This window comes from Delphinapterus leucas, chromosome 8, assembly GCF_059928025.1.
Source record: "Delphinapterus leucas isolate spDelLeu-1000000601 "Yukka" chromosome 8, BTC_Dleu_Yukka2, whole genome shotgun sequence".
Taxonomy (NCBI): Eukaryota; Metazoa; Chordata; class Mammalia; order Artiodactyla; family Monodontidae; genus Delphinapterus; species Delphinapterus leucas.
In genome coordinates, this window is record NC_143136.1 from 35,060,244 (window position 1) to 35,087,795 (window position 27,552).

General features: G+C 44.4%; 1 protein-coding gene and 1 long non-coding RNA gene across 9 annotated transcripts in view; one reads left to right on the forward strand and one right to left on the reverse strand.

Annotated features, from left to right (window-relative positions):
• LOC115802101 (uncharacterized) overlaps window positions 1–20,892 on the forward strand; it is a 94,083-nt gene extending 73,191 nt beyond the window's left edge. For 5 of the 8 annotated variants that reach the window (XR_016394050.1, XR_016394052.1, XR_016394053.1 and 2 more), the window contains 3 exons: window positions 19,485–19,554; window positions 20,414–20,508; window positions 20,603–20,892. This is a non-coding gene — a long non-coding RNA (uncharacterized LOC115802101). Of the gene's footprint in view, window positions 17,444–19,484; window positions 19,555–20,413; window positions 20,509–20,602 lie in introns of all 8 variants that reach the window. The other 3 variants (XR_016394049.1, XR_016394055.1, XR_016394051.1) reach the window with 1 other exon arrangement.
• The window catches only part of LOC111171714 (aldehyde oxidase 1), a 61,735-nt gene continuing 54,330 nt past the window's right edge, over window positions 20,148–27,552 (reverse strand). Inside the window, exons 30-33 of the mRNA XM_022567369.3 lie at window positions 26,405–26,519; window positions 23,170–23,235; window positions 21,379–21,567; window positions 20,148–20,745 (exon numbers count right to left, since the gene is read on the reverse strand). Of these exons, the coding sequence (XP_022423077.2) occupies window positions 20,524–20,745; window positions 21,379–21,567; window positions 23,170–23,235; window positions 26,405–26,519 (592 nt within the window). The 3' untranslated portion in view covers window positions 20,148–20,523. The remainder of the gene's footprint in view (window positions 20,746–21,378; window positions 21,568–23,169; window positions 23,236–26,404; window positions 26,520–27,552) is intronic.

Consider the following 27,552-nt stretch of genomic DNA (forward strand, 5'->3'; position numbering starts at 1 on the left):
CTGGAGCAAGATGAACTACAATTAGGGCCAACAGAAGCCACGCATCAGAAGAGGGGTCCAGAGGCAGGCTCCCCGGAGGTCAGGGAACAGTGGTTGCAGAGGCTTCCTGGAAGAGGGGCGAGGAGGGAATGGAGCCAGCACAGACCCAGATTGGGAGGCTGTCCACGAGGTGTTAGGAAGAAACCAAGTCGGTGGCTTTGACCACAGGGAAGTGATTAGAAGGAGGCTGTGTGAGGGGTCAGAGCAGACAGACTGTGGAGCGTCTTCAAAGGCGGGCTTCAGTTTTGAGACAGCATTTGGGGCCAGTGGGAGCCACTCAGCATCTCTGAACTGATAGTTCTGGAAGGTTTCTTGGGCTACAGTATGCAGTGGTTCCTGATTCCAGACCTGCAGACTGGTTGCGGTTGTCACCTGGGGAGCTTTGTAAAAATTCTGAGCTATTCCCGGGCTACTCCGCACGAGGTTCCAATCCAGTAAAACTGAGGGAAATCCTAGGCCATCACATTTTTTAAACGCTTCGAAAGGAATTCTGGGAAATGTGAGGACCCTGCTGTGAGTTGGGTTGTGTGGGAGGTGTGGGAAGGAAGGTAACCAGGTGCAGAAGTTGTGTAATGATCTCAGTGTAAATGAAGATGGTCTGGATTAGGGCAGCGTGAGTGCGGAGGAAAAGCGACAGATGAGCTTGAGGGCTAGTGCGTGTTGAAATCATCAGGCCTTGGTTCTGGGTGAGAAAAAGCACACAATGGTGGTACCATTTACCATAAGCATGGAAGGCAGGAGAGGGGCTGGTTCAGCAGAGTAAGAGTGGAGGTGACAGTGAGCTCAGGATTAGGTATGGGAGGGAAGGGTCCAGAGAGAGCAGCAGTAGGAGAGGATTCAGGAATCATTTATGGAGATGTTACCTGGAGTCTCAGGAAGGAAGAGACGTTAGAAAAATGTATGACAATAACTCAGCTAGAAAGGGGACAAGGAAGGGATGCCAGGGTGGGGAAAAAAAGAAAAAGAAAAAAGAAAGGGGACAAGGAGGGTGAGTGAATAAGGATAGAGGGGATGAGAGCTGGCTGCACCTATGGGAAAGGCTGTCTCATAAACGAGGCACGGATTTGCCCAACATTATCCCATATGTGGACATTACAGGAAAGCGGGTCTCAGACAAAATTAGAAATGGCTTTCTAAACCAGAGTTGGCCTGGGGAACCACTGAATCCAGTTCTGTCTGTTGGCTATTACAGTTCAAAGGAAGTCTACCCGTTCTAACAGGGACTAAACATGGTTAGTTGACACTTTGCAGGGAGGTGATGTAAGGAAAATTATAGCTGAAGAGTGAGGAATGGTGAGATTAAGCACTTTATTCGATTTTCTGTAACATTATTTTTTGTGTACATGAACAACCATCCTGGAGTCCACTCTTCTTTATATTTCTGTTGATGTCAGAAGTATCAAATGTGGCTTAAGGAGTCCATTCCCAACACCGTCCTTAGTCTCAGATTGTTGGGACTCCGCTCTGGGTCCCAACTCTGGCCCCTTCTTGCCACACCCATCCCCAAGGGGCAGGGGTCCTTGGGACCAAAGGGACATTACACTCACAGCCAGTACCCCACCTTCCAGCCACAAGCCACAGACACACACAACCTCAGAATTCCCTGCTGCCAAGGCCCCAAACCCACTTCCAGGGCCCATGTTGGCCCCTGCTCTGGTCCCTCCTCCCAGAGAGGGCAGGGGTACAACCAGGGGCTCACCCCCAGGCCTGTGTGGTGGCCAAGGGCAGCTCTTTGGGGCATGGAAGGAGCTTGGAGACATGAGCTGAGCGCCCAGTCTGTGATGACACCAATGCAGGACTTTAATCCATTCTTTAATCTTTCCTTTAGACATATTTCCTTGCACATCCCCCTTTGGCATCATCATAATGCTTTCTCACTTTTCCACATTCTTCTTAACAATTTAGGAATCCAAACATCTCTGGATATTTAACTTCTACAGTTTATACGTTTGTAGAAAAAAGGTTATGTTTTTAAAATTAATAATTCTATATAGTCTTTCTTAGTGACTTATCATAGGTTTTTTAGGGAGAGGGATGTGGAGGCAGTAGGCACGAGAGGGTCTGAAACAGAAGCTCTATGGATGGTACGTATACTTAGTGGCTATTCATTCCACACAGCATGAAAGATGGAAACAGCTTCTCCTCTCTTCCCCATAGACCATTAGTACTAATCAAGGATGGAATCACAGTCAGAGTGAACACAGGCATTTATTTCAGAAACATGTTTCACTTTGGCTATGACTCCACAAAACGTGCTGCTGAAATGACAGTGTGAGAAATAGATTCTTTTCTGTTTCTCCCTATCACAAAGCTAGATGTAAGGAAGATGGCATAATCTGTTTTCACTTAGAACATGCTAGTTTATAAACTTCACCTTCAAAAAAGCCATTAAGGCGCTCCCTGACTGTATTTCTGAGAAGAGTATCTAGTTACCTGCATTGAGAAGGGCAAAATGGCAAACATCTGAGTCTCTGATGGACAGTATTGTGCTTTCCTTGAAAACCAATTCCACGTAATGGGTGTGACGCTTTGCTGTTTCCTCCAGAAGTCCTGGCTCGGCAGCTCTCAGATGTTTTATACTCACAGGACTGAAACTTTTCCCACTCTCCACGATGGGTCTGTAGCCAGTACAGCGGCATAATTGCCTGGGTAGAAAGAAATATACAATGATTCGACCCAAAGTTCACTCCTCTGCCCTTGGAATGTCTCCCTCATTCATAACCAGGACTCCTCTCCCCTCCAAAAAGGACGGTCTACAAAATCCCAGTACTTTTTCTAGATTGAACTAGCATCATCAGAAGACATTTAGGACACATTTCTGGACTGCACTCTGTGGAAGGGGGCAGAGCAGGAAACCAGTGAAGAGAAAGGGCAAAGGACTGAGGAAACGTCTTCAAGGGTACAAGCCACGTGCCAGAGATGTGCCCATCTCGTGAGCAGAGGCTCTGCCTGTTTTTGTTCCAGACCCTCTTTTTTCTGTTGTCGTTCTTATTTCTTTTGTTCTTGTTTTTTAAATTATAATATTTATTTTTTATTTACATACAGTAAAATTCACTCTTTTTAGTGTCCAGTTCTGCAAGTTTTGACAAACTCAAACAATTGTATATCCACTACCACGAACAAGCTATGAAACAGTTCTATCTCCCTCACAAACTCCCAATGCCCTTTTGGAATCAACCCTCCAGCAACTCCCTGTCCCCAGAAACCACTGATCTGTTTTCTGATTCCAGACCCTCTTTTCAAGGATGTTGGTATAGTGAACAGCTTCGGAAGATAAAGCAGTGTCTCCCATGGAGGAATTAGCAGACATTCTTACTGTCCAGTATACTAAAGATAACATCACCTTCTGGCAGGCTTACCATCCATTATAAAAGATTTGAGTTCCCTAATCTCAGGGTTCCTCTCCTGCAATGCAACCCTTTGCACATCCAGGTGTCCACTGGCCCTACTCATATTGCCTTCGGAATTGATGCTCAAGAAGCAGGCATAAATTCTAATAATCTAGCTCTGCTATTGCTGTGAAGAATAAAGTCCTTTGTCTCTGATCCAGGAGTCTTGTGCCTTCCGCTAGCATCCATCAAACTGTGTCAGGCTAACTTGTTAGTTTGTAAGTGGGGTAAAATCTCAGACCCTTTACATTCTTGGAGGTCACTAGGTGGTATTAAGATATCTTTTAACATTGGAAGGACTGACCCAGACACAGAGGGAGTATCTCTTACAAAGGCTGGGAAAGCGTGTTTGCGGGAATGGCTCCTAGATCCGATCAGGATGTCACTGTATTGTAATTAGCTCTGTGTCTCTTTAGGCCAGTGATTCTCACCTTTATGGGAAGTGGTCACAGACTCTTTGAGAAACTGATGATTTCTGTTCTGTGAATGTTTCCTCAAAATCACATGTGGATACACACACATTTTGCACATTCACAGACCCCTTTAAAGACTTTAATTGGCCCTGGATGAGAACCTCTGGTCTGGACTGATTCTCACTAGGTGTAAAGACCGTATAGGCATACTGCTCATAACACAGTAGGCACTGATGCTTGTAGAAAGGAGCATGAATAAATTTGAGAAATAATTAAATTAGAATACTAAAAACTTATATAGGTGATAACCCACAATATGAAACCAAAGAAGACACTAGTTATAGTGGGAGGGAAAAGTGATAATAATAAAAGAGGTCCTGGTAATTCTCCAGAGAAGATAACGAGGAAAATGACCTCAGGAAAATAAACGTATTCAGATGAGTGGTTAAGAACGTGGATGCTGCAACCAGGTTACCTGAGTTCCAATCCTGACCCTTCCACTTGCTAGTGACGTGATCTCAGGCAGTGACGTACCCGCTGTGTACCTCAGTTTCATCATTTGCACAGCCGGCATGTAGTACCTGCCGTAGAATAGCGCCCGGTACACAGAAAGCTCTCAATAAACGTTAGCCGTTACGGTGGCATCTAGATATTAAAGCACAGACTGTGGGTGATAAAGAAAGAAGACCTGCAATTTTGGTGCAATGATGCTACTGTTGTCTGATGGACACCACCAAAACCTAGAGGGATGAGATCCACGTGGTACCTGGCAATGTTAAAAACAAGAACACTAACAAAGGGTGGGACCATATGATCATAAAATATAAACTTGAGTGGAAATCCAGGAACTTCACAGGAAGAAAGGGAGTAGAGACCATTTGGGTGAGAATGGAAATAGAAACAAACAGAAATGTACCTATGACTCTCGTACCTCACACTACAGGCCACAGTGCTTGCTAAAAGTAACTGTCCAGATTCCTAGCTTTTATTTTCCTAACTTAGTGTTTTGTTTTGTTTTTGCGGTACGCGAGCCTCTCACTGTTGTGGCCTGTCCCGTTGCGGAGCACAGGCTCCGGACACGCAGGCTCAGCGGCCATGGCTCATGGGCCCAGCCGCTCCACGGCATGTGGGATCTTCCCGGACCGGGGCACGAACCCGTGTCCCCTGCATCGGCAGGCGGACTCTCAACCACTGCGCCACCAGGGAAGCCCCCTAACTTAGTGTTTTTATACCTGACCCTCTGATCCTTGGCTTTCCGTGGCTTTTTTGTTTTAAACATCTTTATTGGAGTATAATTGCTTTACCTTTGATATCTGCCTCTAGTCCCTTAGTTTTGGGTCTGAGACTTCTACTTCTGGCTTATCGCATCCAGCTTCCTTGATCTGAACATATAGTTTCAGCATCCGCTGTGGCCCCAACAGGGGTTGTCTTCGTGCCTCCAAACCCATCCTACCGCTTGAACCAGAAGCTTGCTCCCAGCGGGGTTTGGACAACACAAGCCTCTTGGCCCAACGAAAGGTACGGATGGGGCCTCCCTAAAGCAAATCACAAAACTTAAACAGAGGGAGAATATAGCTGGGAAGGGATCCTTCAATTACCCAGGTTTGAGAAGCTCTACCTCTTTTAAAGAAGAAGACCTAAAAAATGCCTGCGTGGCTCAAAAAGTGAGAGGAATAAATGAGGGGAATGGCTGTCGAGCCAACCACAAAGGTTGTGATAGGAGAGTGACAGAATGTTTAGGGAGAACATCTTTGGGTTCATAACAAGAGAAAGACAAGAGTGCTGGGTGTTGTTATTCAGGGCTATAGGCTTCTCAGAAGTCCATTTCAGAAAGTACAGAGCAGTGATGGCTCTTCTCCAATTTACCAGCAACTGTAAAAAGGAAATATAGCATAAAATGCCCAGGAAGCTCTCAGAAATGAAATTTGGAGGATGTAACTGTAAATGAAGAAGAAATAAGCACTGTGGGTGCGGGGGGCACAGTAACCAGATTGTTCTCTGCTAGGCAAAGAACAAGAAAGGACGTGAACAAATTATGGAAGTAATGGAGCAAATTGACACCAAAGGCAGAAGTGTGAATCACAGCAGTGCCAAGTTGGCTAAGTGCCAGACAGAGAGAACTTTTGTGGGAAATGCTATCGAACATAAGATGTATCAATCAAAGAACAAATATACTGCTCAATGAAGATAGAGTAATATTAACAAGTGTCAGAGAGAAGGCACAACTATTTTATTCCTAGTTTTGCTTCCGTATTTCTCACCAGAGGAATACTTGGTAAACCAAAAGCATCAGATAAGCACATTTAAAAAGATATGATGCCCACCACACGTGGAGATTTTAAGACAGCACTTAGCTTCTTTAGATCTGTTCAAGTGGTCAGATCGATCAAGGTGGACTTTGTCCCATGACCTTGAATTTATAGATGAGATTGTGAAACCATGGTCAGTAGTGTTTTGGGACATCATAGGAAACCAGAGCAGAGCTGGAGCCCGGGAGACAGGCAACCATTGATCCTGGTGTTCGAAAAAATGCACGCTGATGAGGTTGACTTTGTTCTTGGGCAACTTTCTGCATCTATTCTGGAATGGGTTATTGATGAGGGGGCCTCGAGAAGTGGTCCCTAAGAGGAGAGTGAATACTGAAGAAAACTAGCCTCTTTCCCTTTTGAGAGAAGATTTTTCTTTTTTTTTTTTTTAATAAATTTATTTATTTATTTATGGCTGCATTGGGTCTTCGTTGCTGTGCATGGGCTTCCTCTAGTTGCAGCAAGCAGGGGCTACTCTTCGTTGCGGTGCGCGGGCTTCTCATTGCTGCGGCTTCTCTTGTTGCGGAGCATGGGCTCTAGGTGCCGGGCTTCAGTAGTTGTGGCTCGTGGGCTCAGTAGTTGTGGCACATGGGCTCAGTAGTTGTGGCTTGCGGGCTCTAGAGCTCAGGCTCAGTAGTGTGGCGCACGGGCTTAGCTGCTCTGCGGCATGTGGGATCTTCCCGGACCAGGGCTCAAACCTGTGTTCCCTGCACTGGCAGGCGGATTCTTAACCACTGCACCAACAGGGAAGTCCCTTGAGAGAAGATTTCTACACTGAGAAGCTGGTCAGTGCTGTAGACACAGTGCGCGGGGGTTTTAGGAGGCATTTGATGCTGGCTGTGCTCCCTCTGTGGAGGGGATGAAGAAATGTAAATGCATGATACCCCAGAAGGGTTTGTACTTGAGTGAACAAGTCCAATGTCAACAGTGTTGATTAATTTTCTCATAGTTCTCCTCTTGGCTTATTCTATTCAGTATTTTAATCAATGACATACATACAGACAGAAGGTAATGTTTATCTGATTTGCAAATAATAGTATCAAAGTTAGAAAACAACGTGACAGGCATATATGCAATTTAATAAGAATTTAAAAGTTTCCAAAATGGCAAAAGGGGAAACACTGCTTTAAAAGTCTTAAGGCTTTTTTCGATTGAGTACAAGTTGATGAGTCATAGGGAGTTTCTTCTGATCCCCAAGAGTCTATAACTTCATAAGCATTAATAATACTTAAATAACAACTGTAGCAGCTACAGCCACAACAAAACATAAAGCAAACAAAAGTTCATTGCTTCTTTTGGCTGACTCTAAGTACATAATTAAAAGATTTTTAAAGGCCTAATATTTCCAAACACCATTCCAATAACATTGCAACTGCATCAAAATCACCTGTGCAAAGACTGTTTCCATAAACATGTGCTTCCCAAACATACATTATGTTAAAGTGAGCAGAAACAATTGATATGATGCCAAGAATGTAACAGTCATGTGGAAAATTCACTTTACTTCTTGGCTGGCTGCCTCAGTTTCCCCTCCTGCTAAATAGGGATGGATAATATTTGCCAACACAGCTTGAGAGAAGTGGGTCACAGAGATCAACGAGTCAATCTTTGCCAAGTCCTTTGGGCTGATTCCTTGGAGGAAAATTCTTGAGTGTCCTGCTCATCTTGTCAAGGATAGTACTCCTTCTACAGTGTAGAGGTTTGGGACTCACCACCCAAGCTTCCCATTGACTGCTCTGTGGTGGGGCTCTGGGTGGTTCCTTAGGAGAGTGAAGATGCTCATCACCATGCCTGGGGTGCAGAACTCGCAATGGGTACCATGGCCTTTAGCAATCCTTTTCTAAAAGCAGAGGACACAGAGCACCCAGCCTGAAAGCTGAGGGGTAGGAAGCTCTCAGAAATGAGGCAGAGGCTCCGACTGGTGCAACTGAAGGTCGGCACAGGCCCGGCAGGTATAGGCTGGAAGTGCTGTGATTATTCACATGTAAGATGCCAAGGGATGCTTTCTGGGGAGAGAGTCCATTGATGTCGCTGGGGAGGAAGTCCTCGAAGTTAACCCGGGACATGACTTCAAGGGCACAGTTTGGATTCAACCAAGACCACAGACATTGAGATTATCTGCTTTTATTTTGTTCTCCCTCTCATTCTGCTACCAATTGGGGAAAAAAATTGAATTCGAGGGATTTGTTGTAAAGTCTTCTGTCCATAGAGAGAGCTCCAGCTTTCCTTCTTATTTCCACTGAAGGGTTACCTGGTGTTTCATTCATTTTTGGACATTTGTACTAATGCAGCTGAGTACCTGAGTTTAAAAATCCCACACAGACTCAGCCTTGAGACGAATGCGCCCAGCTGTGTGCCTCTGATGGTGTGAGGGGCTTCGTGGGAGTAGAAGGACAAAAGGCCGGTGAGGTTCCTTCCCCCTGGCCTCTGGCTCAGTGGTCTGCCAGCGACATTCCTGGTACACCAATGCCTTATGGTGTGGGAGGGTCATTTACACGAGACATAGCCCTTGCCCCCAAAGGGTTTATTACTTATTCAACATATATAGTCTTGACTAAAGACTATCACATAGTATGCCAAATTCAAATATCTTAGTCACAAAAGTTTTTTTTTTTCTAAGTATTTTTTTCTGGCTAGAATTAGCAGCTTGGCCATTTACACAGAACAAACACAGAATAGGCAACCTTGTCTTTTTCATTTCGTTATAGGAAACAAGATAAATATGCATTTCCGTGTCTTTGTGCATAGGTCCCAAAACCTTCCTGCAGGAAGGATTCCTCCCTGAGGCAATTAGATGGTCTGAAGTGACTCAGAGAGTCACTCCCTCTGCACCCCTTGCCCGTACATTTTTACGGAAGCGTAATAAGCTTCAAATAATAATAAAGAAAGCCACAGAATGAAAAAAGAAATTAAGAAAAGGTTACCATTTTTTCCTATGAAAGGGACAGAGACCTTCACCTACCATACATATATTTTTTACATCTTTATTGGAGTATAATTGCTTTACAATGGTATGTTAGTTTCTGCTGTATAACAAAGTGAATCAGCTATACGTATACATATATCCCCATATCCCCTCCCTCTTGCGTCTCCCTCCCACCCTCCCTATCCCACCCCTCTAGGTGGTCACAAAGCACCGAGCTGATCTCCCTGTGCTATGCGGCTGCTTCCTACTAGCTGTCTGTTTTACTTTTTCGCCTGCTATCTTTGTTCTCTAAAACCATAAGCCATGGCCCAAACAGCTAAAGGAGCCACCTAGATCCATATTTATCCTGAACTCATTAACATATGCTCTTACCTGAACTAGATCAATCCTGGTTTTGGTGCTTCCTGTGACTTCTAAGGTGGTGGCAGCACCCCATCGAGAGGGCAGATGGGCACCAGGCAGGCAGTGATGGAGGAGTGACCTCAGAGTTCACACAGTGAAGCTGAAAAGAATTGGCACAGTGACAGCAGCAGTTTCCAAAAAAGAAAAAGGAAAATGTATTTAGATGATTATAATAGTAATTACTTTGATATGAATACAATTAGTTGAGTATGTATCAAAGCTGGGCCATTACATAAATGATTTGGAACTTGAGTATGGAGACCTAAAAATAAATATTCTATTACTTGGAATTAAAAAAGCCATTTCCCCCTCCAAACTATCTTGTTGAAAAATATTTTTGGAGTTGAAATAGTCTCTGTTTATTCCTATGCCCTTTTCAGTTTGCCAGCTGTTATATGTCTGGTCAAATAAATTCGTTACCCTTCAGACAATCTCCAGGTTACCTGTGACCTTATAAAGACTCAGAGGATATGAGGAAGAAGTTAAGAGACCACCTTGAAGGCAAATCATTCAATAACTTCAGCAGAGTGTAAACTCCACGAGGGCAGGTAACTTTGGTTCCCAGTGCCTAGGACAGGGGAAGCTTGATAGATACTGGTTGAATAAATGATGACGATAATTGGGCATTTCCCCTAAATGTTCAGGCTTTTGAAAGCACATGAAATTCATTGTACCTCTCAAGAGGAGGAGAGAACTTGAGTTTGACCCTGGATATGGTCATCTGTCTACAGGAGGGTTATTAGGAAGGGTGAGAGCAGGCTTTTAGATCTCTCCTGGGGTGTCTCTCTTTTTTTCATTCACACAAAGACAGGAAAGGAGAAAGTATCTAAAAGGCACACAAACCATCGAAAATGGAAGATTTCTAATATAATTGGAGCCTCCCCAGTACCACTTCTTTTAAACAAGGAAACATGGGATAATTGGAAGAGAATGTAATACAACTTTGGGTGCTTGGCCTAAAAAAAGAAAAAGAAATCTATAGCCATCCCGCACAAAATGCCTGAGCTTTCAATTCATTCATAAATCGATGATGGAATGAGTAGAGGGGATGTAGTGAATTAGAGCTGGTTTTCTGCATGGTTGTGGGACACACCCCAACGCTGTCATGACACCTTTATACAGTCACAGAATGCGAAGATGTCAAAGTGGAAAGAAGGTACACAAACAAGGTACTGCTGCCTGTTGAGTTTCTAAGGGCACTTTTCACACTTTTTTTTGGTATTGAAACAAGCAAAAAAAAAAATCAATGTCTCTCAGGGTCCTTCTCTTGATGGTGGCTTTCACTTCTTGCCTGATTGCAGGTATAGATGTGTTTTCTGGTCTCCAAACCTGCCCCAAGACAAGTCTACAGGGGGCACCTGTCTTTACACTGTGACTGAAGGTTAGGAATCAGTCAGAACAGCCTCCAGGAGGCCGGACTGTCAGCCACAGTCCGGGGCTCAACTCTGGTGAATTCAGGCAGACCCCAGCTCTCCAGAGCTCTCACTGGTCAACCCTCAGTTCCATAGAGGGTCTGTGCAGACAGTGACCACGTGCTCACAGCTGACCTGGCGGCTGGCCCTGGAGACCAAGGCAGGACCCTCAGCTACATGTGATACTGACCAAGAGGCTGAGGGCCCCCATGAACTTAAGTTTCTCAGAATGAATCAGGTGTCAGGGAGTGGGGCGCAAAAACTTCCACATTTTAAACAGTATCTCCAGGTAATCATTATCCTTGATTAAGTTCAGGAACCATTGTTTTATACCATTCCATTTGCAAGACAAGCCACTTACTTTAATCCTACCTACAATCGAAATGTTTGTAATGCCTATTTAGGTCTTCCGCCCATTTTTAAATTGGATTGTTTGTTTTTTTGATATTGAACTCCATGAGCTGTTTGTATATTTTGGAGATTAATCCTTTGTCTGTTGTTTCATTTGTAAATATTTTCTCCCATTCTGAGGGTTGTCTTTTTGTCTTGTTTATGGTTTAGTTTGCTGTGCAAAAGCTTTTAAGTTTAATTAAGTCCCATTTGTTTATTTTTGTTTTTATTTCTGTTACTCTAGAAGGTGGGTCAAAAAAGATCTTGCTGTGGTTTATGTCAAAGAATGTTCTTCCTATGTTTTCCTCTAAGAGTTTTACAGTGTCTGGTCTTACATTTAAGTCTTTAATCCATCTGGAGTTTATTTTTGTGTATGGTGTTAGGTAATGTTCTAATTTCATTATAAAGATATATTTTAAAAAAGAAGAAGCTTACATTACATCTCCTAGTCAAGGCCTATCCCTGTGAATACAGATCAGCCTTATTAAGCTACGGATTAGAAGAGGGAGGAGGTGGTAGAGTCAGCTAAGCTAGGGCTGGTGGTGTAAGTTGGCACAGTTGCCTTATTTAATATTATTTAATTGCTAAATAAACTGATTCAGTGAATCAGCCCCACAGTAAAATGATGTAACAAGCAATAAATCTGGTTTAAAAAAAAATGTTTGCAATGAAGCATGGTAGGAAGAAACAGTTCTAAACTTTGCAAGAGAGACTGCAAAGTTTCCAGAGTTTCTTATTAGCTTTGATTTCCCAAACAAACAAAACGATACAGTGTTTTCTCAGGTGGAATAATAAATTTACTTCAGGATCTGAATTACTCTCAATGACCCCTGCAGAGAAAATGATTCTATAGATTGAGGCAGTTTACCTGTAGCCCGTTATTTCTGAATAATAAGAATCATTCGAACTATGCTTGTTGATCTTGTTTGCCTGAGTTGATCAAACATCACTCTTTGCAATTATAAAATTACGTAACACTGTATTGTATTTGGCTTTATTTTGGCCGAATGTTTGCCTTTGTGTCAGAGGATAACCAACAAGGATTTGCATTCTAACACAACACGGGTTTCAGGAAAATAATAAAAGATTATGAAATACTGAATATTATAAACTTTTTAAATTCTTGAGTTCACAGAGTTGAGTAAAATGGTTTTAACTCTCAATACTACCTAAAAAACGTACTCCTGTTTTTCACTCATATTTGCAAAGTTAAGAAAACAAGACCTTGGCAGTAGTAATCAAATAGCAGTATTTCAGCACCCACGGGAAAACATTTGCACAACTCACTTCCCGTTGGTGAAGGGATTCTAGAAGGCTTGCTACCACCTGAGGAGAGGAAACTTGGTCCAGGGGAAGCAGCACAAACTCTGGGAGCAGAAAGATGAGAAGCAATGTCCCTCTGATGCCTATTAGCTGAGTGATCTGGGGCACATTACATAGCTGCCCTGAGCTTCCATTTCTGTACACAGCCCTACGTGGAATGGGCGCACATGGGACCGTTATGCTCAGTTTCAACCACAACTGCCTCTTCTTCTCCGCCAGTGGGGCTGAGAACAACGATGCTGGGTTGTCCTTCAGGCCCAGCGTTAAAGACAGTGAAAAGCAAAGTGCACATTCCATTCGTGGATTGTGTCTTAGTTAAATCTCAAGAACTCAAAACAAAAGTGGGACCAGAAAATTATTTTGCCCTTTGTCCTAATTTAAGGACAAAGGTCTGATTTAAGCCCACTTAAAGAAGTAACAGATTAAAAGGTAAACTAACTGTAAAATTTATCCCTAGCTTTCCGGGATGACTTCTCTTCTAGTCTTGCTGGTCAGAAGTTTTATAATTAGTTGCAAATGATCTGAAGATTTTACACTTCTAATTTGTGTGTGTCGGGGGAGGGTGGCTTGGGGCAGAGGGGAGGAAGGAAGTGGGGAGGAAGAGAGAGATGGGGAAGATGGTCATAAAGAGAAATCCATGCCTAACACTTAGATGAATACAATCTAATTTGGCATGCAATTACCAAATGCAGTCTGAAGACATCAATATAATCAAGTGCTTTTCATCTAGTAGTCCTAATGCATTTTACAAGTAGATTCCACCCCCTCCTCCCAGAGACCTACAGGTTGATAGAGTGCCATGGTCACGGAGTCGATCACCAGTTCACACGCTGGTCACCTGAACCTAATACCTTCTTGCTACCATGGTTTCTTTCTCTACATAAATTTAGAAACTACAGCGTGATCAACTTACCTTCCTTCCATTCACAAAGAAAACAAGTTCATCGGACTCCTTAGAATGAGACATTACGCCAGAATAATCGGCTGAAATGTTGTGGAGTTGCCCCTAAAGCACCTGCTGTTGTGTCCACCTGAGCCAGGGGCCGGGATGCTCCCATGGGAGGGTGACCAGCAGGACAGAGGGCAGCCCCGAGGGGTGATTCTGGTCTGCTCTCTGTCTGCGTTCCTGCCATCAAATCTTGTTTGCCTGCGCTCTCAGTCGTCTTATTTCCCTACCTCCCTCTGTTACCCTCACTTTCCTCCTCCCTTAGGCCAATTTGAAAGGTCAATCTCAATCTAGTTCTTACACAATGTACACTTTTCCCTGCCCTGGGGGCGACCCACCGGAATAAAATTTCTTCTTACAGCCAGCAACAAGAACCTTCTTTAATCTGAAATGGAACTAAATCATGTAGATATAATGCGTTCAGGTGTGCTTTTAGGTGTTAATTTTTTTTTTTTTTTTTTTTTGCGGTACGCGGGCCTCTCACTGTTGTGGCCTCTCCCGTTGCGGAGCACAGGCTCCGGACGCGCAGGCTCAGCGGCCATGGCTCACGGGCCCAGCCGCTCTGCGGCATGTGGGATCTTCCCGGACTGGGGCACGAACCCGTGTCCCCTGCATTGGCAGGCGGACTCCCAACCACTGCGCCACCAGGGAAGCCCGATGTATTTGTTTTTAAATTATGAAACTAACGCTTATTTTTTAAAAATCAAAACCACAAAATTGTATAAAGTAAAAGCGAAAATTCTCCTTCCCAATTTTCACTTTTCAGAGTTAACTGTTACCAGATTCCTCTGTATCCATACAGAATTTTCCCATGCATATATGAAATATATGTACATACATGAATCTAGAAAGTGAAATCAAACTATTCATATTACTTCGAAATTTGCGTTTCTCAAGTTACTTAGGCGCTTTGTGCCTCAACTGCCTCACCTGTGAAATGGACAAAATAGTAGTATCTCTCTGGGGATTGCTGTGAGGATTCAATCAGCTAATAGGTGTGCTTAGAACAGCACCTGGCACCTAGTAAGTTCTCAATAAATGTTAACTATTTTTATTATTGTCATAATTTATTAAACTGTTCTCAGTTTACATTGTTTTCCTTTTTTCACTATTACAAGTAGGCTTTATCTTTGCACATTTGAGCAAGTATATCTGCTGCACAAATTCTGAGAACTAGAATTCCTGGGTTGGAGGGTCTGCATGCTACTAGGTCCAACTAATCTGGCTTCCAAAATGTGCAGTAATACAATGAATTGTGTATGAGATAGTGTCTGTTTCCCCATATCCTTCGCCAGCACTGAGTACCATCTACACTTGGCATTTTTCAAATATCTGGGGGGAATTTCAGTTCATAATTGGCATTTCTTCTGTTATTGTGAGATATTCCATCTTGCTATAGATTGAGTGAATATTTGTATTTATTCTTCTGTCCTCTATTTTCTATTAGGTTTTTTACTTTCTTACTAATTTGAAGAATTTTCTTACGTACAAGGGATATTAACCATAAGCTGCTGTAAATGTCCAGGTATTTTATGCCGGTTTGTTAACTGTCCACTGGAGACGTCACATATAGCCCTTTAATTGCGAGTATCCTGCATCTGGGAGGATGGAGTTCCAACCTCACAAGCCTTCCAGATGGCATGTCAGTTGTACCCTCTCTAGGTCATTCCATTGCCCAGGCGCTTCTGAGTGGTACAGATGTGATATGACCGTTGGATCCCATATCTCACACTTACCCCACCCTGCTGCAAAGCAGGTGACAGTATTTGCTGTAAATTGTTCTGAGGTGATGTTATGTGGGATCTTAAGAGAGCAGATTTAATACTAAGTAAGCCCTTAGGTAGTGGTGATGGCTGAGGTCCTGGAGGCAGGCACAGCAAACCTTCCCCCAAGATATGCGTCTCTTTCTGTTAAAATAAATCACGTCTCCTTCCAGGGTAGAAGTGTTCAATGCTGGCAGCTTGCCACCAAGTGGCGAATTGGTCTCCTGGAAGGATGCTGCTAAACTGGGGACTAGCTTTAGTCTGTATTGGGGGCCGTTGGACATTCAGCAGCAGCTACATGGATGCACAGGGCCCACCCCTGCCCCCCTGGCCCTTCCCACATCCATTGTGTCAGCAGTGGAGTGACCAGGGACAGAGGTGTCTAATGTCAAATGCCATTTTGTCTACTTTGCCTCTTTCATGGTGGGTGTTTTCTGCTAGAACTGGAATTCCTGGGTCGAAGGGTATGTACACTGCTGGGTCCAACTAAATCACCTTCCAAAATGTGTGCGGTAGTACAACCAATCAAGTATGAGATTGTCGCTACTACACATGAGTCCATGGGCCACTCGGGCCACTCAGCTTTCCACGCAAAATGGATGACCAGGTGCGCCATCCAAAGCTCTGCCCATCAGGGGAATCTGCCCTCACCACCTCTGAGTGGGGCTGTAGTGAAGACACCACCCATACCCGGCTTGTACACACATACTGAGCCCACCCATTTGTGAACCAAGCTGACTTTTCCTTTTCCATCGGTTTGTCCTAAAGGACCTCTCGCTCCACCGTGTAGCCACAGGGATGATTTGCGGGAGACATGCTGATGCAACAGTAGTGGGTAACGGGGTCTGGGTTACCTGCAGCTTGCTTGTTCTTTCAATTCCTTGTGTTTGATTCTGGATGTGCCACTTCCGGCTTACCTTATTGCTTCTGGGCTTGCTTAATTGCATTTTAACAAGATCCTCAAGTTATTTGCATGCATTTTAAAATGAGAGAAGCACTACGTAGTATCAGACAGACAAAAGGATGGGTCAAAGTGATAGTGTCTTCCAGGCAGAGGGCACACGCAAAGGTCCCAAATAGAACGGGAAGTGCTCACGGTAAAAGAGAGGGGGTTGTGAGATAATGCTGGAGAGGTAGGCAGGAGCCAGAGCACTGAGGGTACACACGCCACCTTAGGGACTTGGAACAGTATTCTGGTGGGATGAATAGGAAGCCATGGCAGGATTTGAGGCAAGATCGTAACATGATCATATTGTGTGTGTGTGTGTGTGTGTGTGTGTGTGTGTGTCCATACTTGTACACGTAACTTTGGCTTTAATCTGGAGAATGGTTTGGAAGGGAAGCAAAATGAACACAGGGCAAAGATGAGGAGACTTCCGCAACAGTCAAGTTAGAAATAATGATGGCTTGGGACAACAGGGGAACAAAGAGAGTGAGAGGCAGATGTAAGACGTTTCTCTGAGGTGGGATTAACAGGACTTGCGCACCTGGAGAACGGAGCATCTCGGATCACTTCCCCCTTCCCCCCAACCCCGGGCTTCGGCACAGCGTCTTGTGGATGGCTGCACTGACAAGAAGATCTGTTTGGGACCCATTAAGATGGAGGTGCCTTTGAGACATCCAAGTGGCAGTGACAGGCAAGTTGGGTTTTCAGAGCTGGACTTTGAGTGAGAGAAGCCCAGGCTGCAGGCAGAGAAGCCACAGGAGTGAAGGCACCCGCCAGGGAGAGGGAGTGAGATGAGGACCCACGGCTCCCTGGGAAATCCCAGCATTTATAGACGTGGGCTGGAGGAGGGGTTGGCAAAGGGACAAAAAGAGAGGGGGAGAAAGCAGAAGAAACAGAAAACCTGGGGAAGCCAAGCTGTGAGGAGCCTAAGAATGTGCCCTCCTTTGATCTGTGCCACCACAGCATCCAGGGTGAGATTTTAAAATGGGTCAGTTCGTGTTACTTCTCTGCTCTGCCTTTCACTCAGATTAAAAGCCCACGTCCTCACAGTGGTCTCAAGGCTCTGCTTGTCTGCCCCTCCCCGGGCCTGTTCCGGGCTCACAAGCGCCATTTCTGTCCACAGAGAGGCAGGCACACTCCCCCGGTGCGGACTTTGCCCCCAGATGCTCTGACGTGCTCTTCCTCCAGGTACCTTCTTGGCTCAGACCCTCACCATCCTCATCCCCAGACCTACCAGCTGCAACCAGCTGCAGGCCTCCCTCACTCTCTGTCGCCCTAACCTGCTCTACTTGATTGTTCCCTCAGCACTGGGCTCCATCGATCACACTCTGTAATTCAATTATATTTGTTATTTTCTGTCTGTCTCCCCTGACTAGATTATAATCTTCACAAGGGCAGGGATCTTTGTTGACTTGGTTTACTGTTATGTCCTAAGTGACTAGAACAGCACCTGGCACATAGTAGGTGCTCCATAATCATTTGTGATATGAATGAGAAAGTCTGCTCTTTAAAGGGTTTTAATGTAACCATGTGTAACCATAATAAGAATGACCTTAGTCTTTAGTCCTAGGTCATTGAAGAAGTTTTGCCGTCTTACCTGGCTCTGGGACAAGAGTCAAGAGTTGCAAGTGTGACAGGGAGAAGATATTATACTCTAGTCTCTAGTCCTTTATACATCAGTGCTGATGTTTGGAGTTTTTCAGTGATTCTGTCTTGCTGCTTTGAGGTTTCCTGTCACTAAAGGCCACTGGGATATATTTCTTATGAATCTCACAACTTCTCACTCTTTTCCTTGTTTTCTGTTTCTCACATACCATAAAATTCACTCTTTTAAAGTGTGTGTAATTCAGTGGTTTTTAGTATATACACAGGTTGTGCACCCATCATCTCTATCCAATTCCAGAACATTGCCATCAGCCTGAAAAGAAACCCTGTACCCATTAGCCATCACCGTCCCATTCCTTTTTCCCCTCAGGGCCTGGCAACCATTAATCTACTTTCTGTCTCTATGAATTTGCCTATTCTGGACATTTCATAGATGGAATCATACTATGAATATGTGGCCTTCCGTGCCTGGCTACTTTCACTCAGATAATGTTGTCAAGGTTCATCCATGTTGTAGCATGTATCAGTATTTCATTCACTGTATGGCTCAATAATATTCCCTTACATGGATAGAACACATATATCAGTTTATAGAGTTGGGCTGTTTCCAGTTTGGGCTATTATAGATAATGCTATGAACCTTGGTGTACAAGTTTTTGTGTGGACATACGTTTATCAATTCTCTTGGGTATATATGTAAGAGTGGTCATATGATAACTACGTGTTTCGCTTTCTGAGGAACTGCCAAAGTGTTTTCCAGAGGACCTGCACCATTTTCATTCTCCCCAGCAATGGATAAACGTTCCAATTGCTCCACATTCTTGCCAGCACTTACTGTTGTCCATCATTTTGATTACAGCTGCCCTAGTGGGTGTGAAATGATATCTCATTGTGGTTTTGATTTGCATTTTCTTCACGACTAATGAGTTTGAGCATCTTTTCATGTGCTTATTGGCCACCTGGATGTCTTTGGAGAAATGTCTATTTAATTCCCTTGCCCATTTAAAAATTGGGTTATTTATCTTTTTATTGTTGAGTTGTAAGAGTTTAAAAATATATTCTGCACAGTAGATCTTTATCAGACATACGATTTGCAAATATTTTCAATATTTTCTCCTGTTCTGTGGTTTGTGTTTTCAATTTCTCATAGTGTCTTTTAAAGCACAAAACTTTTTAGTTTTGATTAAGTTCAATTTATCTGGTTTTTTTTCTTTGGTCCTACAGACTCTTTAGACATAGTGCCTAGATCCATTCTGACAAGAAAAAGAGGGTGTTAGCAGATGGGGACAAATGAGAAAATGACAACTTTACAGTTCATACTAATAAAGTTACTTAGAAAACCACCTTTCACTAGACAGTATAATTTCTGTTGGTGAATACAAGCCAACTATGAATTACATATAAACCATCATCTTCCATTCCATTCAGCTGGATGGATTTAAGGGACAGAATAATAAAGAATACCATTCTAGAGGAAACCAGTTAGCATTTATGCCATTTAAAATATGATTTCTAAATTGCTTAAGCATATCTATCAAATTCCAAATGGAACATTTAAAATCAGCATCCTATAAAAGCAATACTCTGTGAAATGATTTCTGAACTGTGAAAATTTGTCTTTCAGACCCATCATCCTAGAGCATTGAGACTGGATAGATTGCTTTGTTGGAAGAGCCACCCCATCTTCGCCAGAGGTTTGTATTTGATTCATATGGGTACACTCCAAGGAACATAGGATCCAGGTTCATCTCTTGGAATCTGGAATAAAAGGACAAGTTTGGATGTTTGCAACTTGGAAAATGTTTGTGATGTGTGACAAATAGCAGACTATAAAATAGGATAAAAGCCACCCAGAGGGTGACCAGGACAACGAGAGGTCTGGCCATGACAGTATGAGAAACGTGGAGGAATCCAGGAGGAGACCAAGGGTCGGGCGAGGCAGGACAGCTATGAGAGTCATCTCATGCTTGAAGAGGGACAAAGGAAAGGTGGAATCAGCCTCTGTGCTTCTCCAGAGTGAAGCAGCGATTCGTGGGGTTTAGGAAGAGCTATAAGGGGTACCATGAAGAGCCCTCATGAGAGGAGGTATAGGACGGGGCTCTCCCCTCAGTATAAGGAATAACTTGTTTACAGTCAGAGGAGTCACTGTCAATGGCATGACCTCCTCCCACAATGAAAAATCCCACTGGAAACGCCCAAGGAGAGCTGAGATGTTTGCTCAGCCGGAGGGGGCGGGGCGGGAGGGGGGTTGGCTTGCAGGAGGGATTCCTGCTGCTGGGGGTTGGGAAAGGGCCCATCCTACTTTGTGGTTCAAATGAGGAATGGCACATACTCCCAGTGGTTTGGAAGGAAGTTTAGTCTGTCCTCTAAACTTCCTTCCGAGGAAGTTAGATTGTGGAGGTGGCCCAGATTCTCGGCCTGGGATTCTTGGGTTCAGGGCACAGTTCCTGAACTTTATCCCTGACTGATGTGTCCTGGGAAGGGAATAAAACTAATAAGGAGGAATATACAATTGATGAGTGAAGAAATGAAGAATGAACCTTTCTTTTTTAGTGGTGTAGAACTGAGCCCCACTGCAGGCAGGCTGCTCTCCTGCTCAGATGTCTTCAGGATTCCTGTCACCACTTCTTCCGTGGAAAACCACCACGGTGGGTTAATGAAACTTAACCACAAGGACAGGGGAAAAAACAACTCAGACTTGCATGAGCAGAACATACCATTTTTGTGAACTTGTCTTCACAGGCCATTCTAATCTTCTCTGGGGTCAGTCGACTATTGAGCTTCAACGGTCCCAACAGCCCTCTCTCCCGTCGTGCTGCACTTACCGCGTCCTGGATGGCGAAAAACACCGAACACCCCAGGAATATCCCAGACTCTCCCAGGCCCTGGAAGGGAAACAAGTCAACTAGATTATGACTCTCTCTTTCCCTCTCTGTATATATATACCTATGTATGTGTATTATGTATATGTGCATCTATAGGTACATATGTGCATGTACGGGTACATAAAATATTAAATATTACATGTACAACTTTTTCCTTTAAAAAACTAATTCACTATTTTAACCCAGTATTCCCATTCTTAGGATTCCAGCCTAAGGAAATGATCCCAAATGGAGAAAGCAGATATAGGCATTAAGGTGACTATTGGCATGAAGATGAAAAAATCAGACAACCTGATGGTAATAGTAGTTTGTGTTAGTCTCCACGATTTGGAGTATTTTTTTTAAATTGTATAATGTTGTTAAATTACTTTAAAATTAAAATGTTTTGGGAGTTCCCTGGTGGTCCAGTGTTTAGTACTCCGTGTTCCACTGCGGGGGGCACGGGTTCAATCCCTGGTTGGGGAACTGAGATCCTGTAAGCCGCATGGCGGCCAAACAAAAAAAAATGTTTAATAGGGCTTTTTTCCCCTACAATCCTGGCAAACCCCCCAAACAACCAAGAGATGACTGTAGCCCCTCCCTCCTGGCACAGATATCACGTAAACATGCATTTATTCATAGAGCACAGCTTACCTTAGATGAATACAGGGTATTTGAGTTTTCAGACGGAGGCAACAAAGAAACATGCAACTCCGTGGGGATGTCACAGATGGCAGGAATCTTATATTGGTTTGGGCCCCGAGTGTACAGGACCCCCTGAGGAGAATAATTCAGTTCCTCTATTGTATAAAGTCCCACGCCTTGAATAAATGCACCTTCAATCTGAGGCAAAAAATAAATAAATAAAAATAAAAATTTCCATATATGAGAAAAGACAGTCAACAGTAACATTTCACCTTCTTGCTGTTAGTGTGAATCTTAAAAATGAAGTTGAAGGGGGTTTTCAGCATGTCTTGGAGTATGTCTCCAAATGTTTACTTACAAGTTCACCTCGAAGCATGTCTGAACATCTTAGCGAACGCTAAGTTCACTCAAAGGACTTGAGTTCGAATCTCAGCCTGGCATTAAAATTGCAGCTCTGGAAGAACCCTCAGGGAGCCTGTAGCCCAAATGCCCTGACTTTTTCTGCCTACAAGGCAGATGAAACGCTCTCTGACTGGTTGGCCACAGACCCCAGCACCCCAGGAAAGACTCTCGGGGCTCCGGAACCTTAGCAGCTCCTCACTCACGAGCCTGCTGGCCTCACATCTCTAGACTCAGTTTCCTCGCTTGTAACATGAAGGGTTTGAACCGTGTGCTTGCTTAGCTTCCTTTACAGGTTTAAAATGCTCCGGTTCTTAGATGTCAGCACGTGGACAAAATTACCTTTCCACACAGACTTCTTTTTTTTTTCTTTTTTTTTTTGCGGTACGCGGGCCTCTCACTGTTGTGGCCTCTCCCGTTGTGGAGCACAGGTTCCGGACACACAGGTTCAGCGGCCATGGCTCACGGGCCTAGCCGCTCCGCGGCATGTGGGATCTTCCCGGACCGGGGCACGAACCTGTGTCTCCTGCATTGGCAGGTGGACTCTCAACCACTGCGCCACCAGGGAAGGCCCACACAGACTTGTGATTTCTGAGTCTCTTCTTCCTTTTTTCCTTCCTGTGGCCATATTTTCTCCACCCATCTCCATCCTCACTTCTATCTATTAGCAGAGATGTTCTTCTCTACCACGATGTTAGAGGAAGCTTCCTAACACTCCAGACTGCTCCCGGGGCCAAGTCCCCTCCCCCTGCTAAGTGAGGTGCCTGTCTTTGGAGGCTTCCACCAGCCCGGCCCTCTTCTGCTCCCTACCTCCAGCCTCACATCCTGCTCCTGGGACATGGCTGAGCGCTGCCACCAGCCTCTCCTCACTGCCAGCCATGAACACAAGGTGTGCAGAATCTTAGCTCTCTCTTTAGGTTGATTTCCTCCACTCTCCTCCCACCCAGAACACCTCTTCCCGATCATTCTTTGACTACCTGGTCCACACCACTTCCTCCCGGAAGCCCGCTTTGACTCCTCCAACCCATACATTCTTCCCGTTCTCCAGTCAATGTCCTAATTGGAGAGTCCCTCAGACTATACGCTTCATTGCAAGTATGGAGCTGAATGGCCCACTGGGGCTGAGGCAGGTAAAGAAAGTGAGGGAAGCTTCCAGAGAGCATGTGACTCTCTAAAGAAGCAGCCAATCAACTTTTCCTCGTGGAACTGAAACACCTTTGTCCCCTTCCCTTTTTTAAACACTAAGAGATTTGAGTTCCGTGGCTGTCCTGAATGGAAAGATTCTGAATAAAGGGATAGAATAAGAAGACGATGAACAAGCCAACGGGATGTGTTCCTGGCAGATCCCCCAGAAGCTTTGACTTTTACAAATAGGGAGTCAGGAAAGTCAGTTCCACATACCTGGCCTACGTCAAGGGCCGGATTTATACTGCAGCCAACATCCATGACAATGTCTGTTCTGATGTTCTAGTAATTAAAAAAAAAAAGTAAAGACGTTTAGTTTAATGAATACAACTTGGGGAGACAAAGTCGAGAAGCAGTTCCTGTCAGGATGGCATTGGAAAAGAACCTATCTTTGGGCCACATTATATTTCAGGAGAAAGAAGCAACAAAGTTTATTATGTGTAACTTTCAAAGTTATATAAATACTCAACCAGCTTAATCAGTGATTTTTTTTTTCTTGGAAAAAATAGGAGAGAAAAATATTTACTTGACTTTGATTCCAGCTGAGTGATGTAACATATTCAGTTTAATCCACTACAACAAATAGAACATATGCCACAGAAAACAGGAAATGTCTATGGCCCTCCTGATCCTTGTTGCAAAACTCTGTGGCTACCACACAACCCCACATTCAGAGTCCAGCTGGCTGGGTGATAGTTACTGAATCAAGAGCTCAGGGCACATCAGCAAAAAATCTGTTATATGCTATTTTACATTTTTCATTTTTAGAGCAGAGCAGAGATTAAATCTAACATTACCACCTTGGTGACCAAAAGTTCTCTGATAACCTACAAATGAGGAGAAGGACAGCAGGCCCAGCCAGCCTGGTGGTGACACCTTTGCTCCCCAGCAGGTCTGTACCTTCTTTTCTGTGACATATGGTCTTTGTCATGACAGATTCTACTTATAATTATGAATGCAACAAAGGAAACCCAAGAATTTCCTTATTTGATCTGGGACTTTCATCTAGCATTTTTCTTAAGCAAATTAGATAGTGATCTAGAATGTTTTACTATGATAAAACTTCAGGTACCCACCCATCTTGTTTAAAGACACAGTGAAATGTAAATTTCTCTTCCACACAAGTTAGCAAGGCTGGTGGCCTCTTCTAGGAGACCAGTGGCCTCAACTGGAGGCGAGCAGGGATGCTCTCAATTCTGCAGTGCTAGTGAAGGTTTTGCTTTCAAGGCTGTGGACTTACTGCTGTCTGCACTGTCATTTGACAGGGCTGCTCTAGGCTGTGGCAGCCAGACTCCACGATGGCCCTCGATGGCCCCCACCTCCCCGTATTCACGTCCTCATGCAGCCCGCTCCCGCACTCTACCAGGGGTGGCTTGTGTGGTCAGTAGGATATGGCAGGAGTAATAGTTCATCACTCCGAGACTAGGCTGACTCTGGCTTCTGTCTTGGGTTTTATCTTAATCGCCCATACTCTCTATCTCTCCTCTTCCTTTGGACCAATCCCTCACGGGGAACCAGCTTTCACGTCCTGAGGACACTGAAACATCCTATGGAGAGGTCCATGTGGTGAGGAACGGAGACCTCTGGCCAACAGCCAGTGAGAAACTGAAGCTTCCTGCCAACAACCACGCAATGCAGCTTGGAATCGGATTCTCCAGCTGCCACTGAGCCTTGAGATGACTGCAACCCTTGGCGGTAGTCAACAGCTTGGCGGTAACCTCATGAGGAAACCCAAGCCAGAATCACCCCAATAAGCCACTCCCAGGTTCCTGACCCTCAGAAATGGTATCAGCTGATAAATGTCTGTTAAAGCAATTCCATCAATATGAAGAGAATTTCTGAAAAACAGGCCACAGGGAGGTCCCTTAGTGGGATGTCACATTATGGCCTTTTGCCTTGGGGTGATACCTAACCTGAGCCTCAGATCTAGCTTCTATGAAGGCATCTGATAAGGCTGTCTCATGCATCTCTTAGGATTGTTCAGTTAGGCTTCCCTGGTGGCGCAGTGGTTAAGAATCCACCTGCCAATGCAGAGGACACGGGTTTGAGCCCTGGTCCAGGAAGATCTCACATGCTGCCGAGCAACTAAGCCCGTGCACCATAACTACTGAGCCTGTGCTCTAGAGCCCGCGAGCCACAACTACTGAGGCCGCATGCCACAACTACTGAAGCCCTTGCACCTAGAGCCCATGCTCCGCAGCAAGAGAAGTCTCTGCCATGAGAAGGCTGCGCACTGCAATGAAAGAGTAGCCCCCGCTCGCTGCAACTAGAGAAAGCCCGTGCACAGCAACAAAGACCCAATGCAGCCAAAAATAAATAAATAAATTTATGTAAAAAAAAGATTGTTCAATAAATTATAAGAGCACACCTTAACATTTAATACCAAGGCTAATTATTACCCTGTTCTTAGATCTTAACAAGACCAAGGCATATGCAAGACACAAGGAAACCCAAATGATTAAGTTTTCACCAACATTTTCTTCGAGGGAGGGGGGAATGTAGAAATCAGTTAGCATCAGAGGACTTTCTACTGAACTCCCTAACACAGGACAGCTACTGTAGCATGAAAAGCATGTCTCTCAACCACTGCACCACCAGGGAAGCCCCATAGCATTTCTTAAAAGCATAAGGATGCTCTTAAACTATCTAAAAAGCAGGACCTAGGTGGACAAAAGATATCAAAAGCTGGCCACTAGCTCCCCTGGGCTGGCCCTTGGTGCTTGTTAGCAGATTGTGGATGCTTATGAAATCATTCAAGAACGCCATATGGGGCTTCCCAGGTGGTGCAGGGGTTGAGAATCTGCCTGCTAATGCAGGGGACACGGGTTCGAGCCCTGGTCTGGGAGGATCCCACATGCCGCGGAGCAACTGAGCCCGTGTGCCACAACTACTGAGCCTGCGCGTCTGGAGCCTGTGCTCTGCAACAAGAGAGACCGCGATAGTGAGAGGCCTGCGCACCGCGATGAAGAGTGGCCCCCGCTTGCCACAACTAGAGAAAGCCCTCTCACAGAAACGAAAACCCAACACAGCAAAAATAAATTAATTAATTAATAAACTCCTACCCCCAACATCTTCTTAAAAAAAAAAAAAAAAAAGAATGCCATATGATGGCATTTCATGCACGAGGAAGCCCCCTGTAGGCTGTTTCTACATCGAAGCCCCCTGTAGGCTGTTTCTTCCTTGAAGCCCCCTGTAGGCTGTGTTTCTTCCTTGAAGTGATTTTTTTTCCTGATTCCATTTGAAAGAGCAGGGGAAATAAAGAAGAGAGGCTGCCAGTTGTTTTCCACATAAAACACTGAGGCGATTGCTGAGCTTCTATTTTCCTTGGTAAAACAGACAAATTATCCCTAGGCCGATTACATGGTGCCTCTCTGGTGCTCAGACAGATGGAATATGTGGAAAATAGATGTATCTAGAGTTCAACTTGAAGACCTTCCCAATTGGTACTGACCTTATGAGCACCTGTCAGACAGTCTATCTCAACCTCGGAACAGGCAGCTCCATAAACAAAGTATTCGAAAGGACGGCCTTCGCCTGTCTCCCAGTTCATGTTCGACTCATAACCCCTGGAGGAAATAGAATTCTTGAGGAGCGTTGTTAAGTGACCAAGTCCCCTAATTGCAGACCACAATGATTAAACAGACCCGTTAAGAGCTGTGCTCAATTTGTATGCACAGCAAACCAGAGGAGTGCACATGTACAATGGTGTGTAGCACATAATACATGCAATAAGTCTGCTGAATAAATAAATATTTACTTCTTACTTGCTTTGCCTGATAAAAACATGAAACCACTCCCTACCACTGACTCCTTATGCTTGGAAGTTAACTGCTGACTGTATGGATATTCATCCTATTGCTTTTGGCTAATATTGGGTCATGTAATCCTATCGTCATCAGATGTGGGGGATTCCACCTGGATTTTACACCAAACACTACATCAAAGGTGCACGCTTGGCAGTTCACCCATCTGCTGGCTCTAGGATTCAGCCTTCTGTGCGAGGGATCAGGCCCCTTGGCTCTCATTCTGTACCACTACTCTGGTCGCTCCATCAGGCACCATGGCCTGCTCTGTTCCTAGCTGTTCTTTAAGAACACCAAACAAATGCCATGGTAGAAGAGAAGCACAGGCCAGCAGCTTGCCAGTACTTTCTACCCTTCTCTCCTCTGCTCCGCCCAGTCTGGAGGGGCTTATTCCTGAGAGCCAATTCCTGATAGCCTGGGACTCCCATGACAAGTGACAAAGAGACAAAATCAGGTATGACTCTATATCACTCTATTCTCTGATGGCTTCCACTCTCCATTAAAATAACTCGATAAATTGATAGATTCTTTTCCAAAGTGTCTGAGTTCTAGTTGTGCCACATCTTGACAACACACAGTTATTGTCAAATTCTTATATTTTGCCAATCTAGAAGGTGTGAGATGGTATTTATCTTATTATGGGTTTAATTTGCATCCCTTTTCCTTCATTTCCTAACTTAAGGGACACACTGAGTTTTCAACAAAAGGTCAACCACTGTTGTGGGTTCCAAGCACTAACCCCCAGGTTAGTACTTCCCAGTATGATCTGAATCATCGATTCAGCTGTATTTTATTT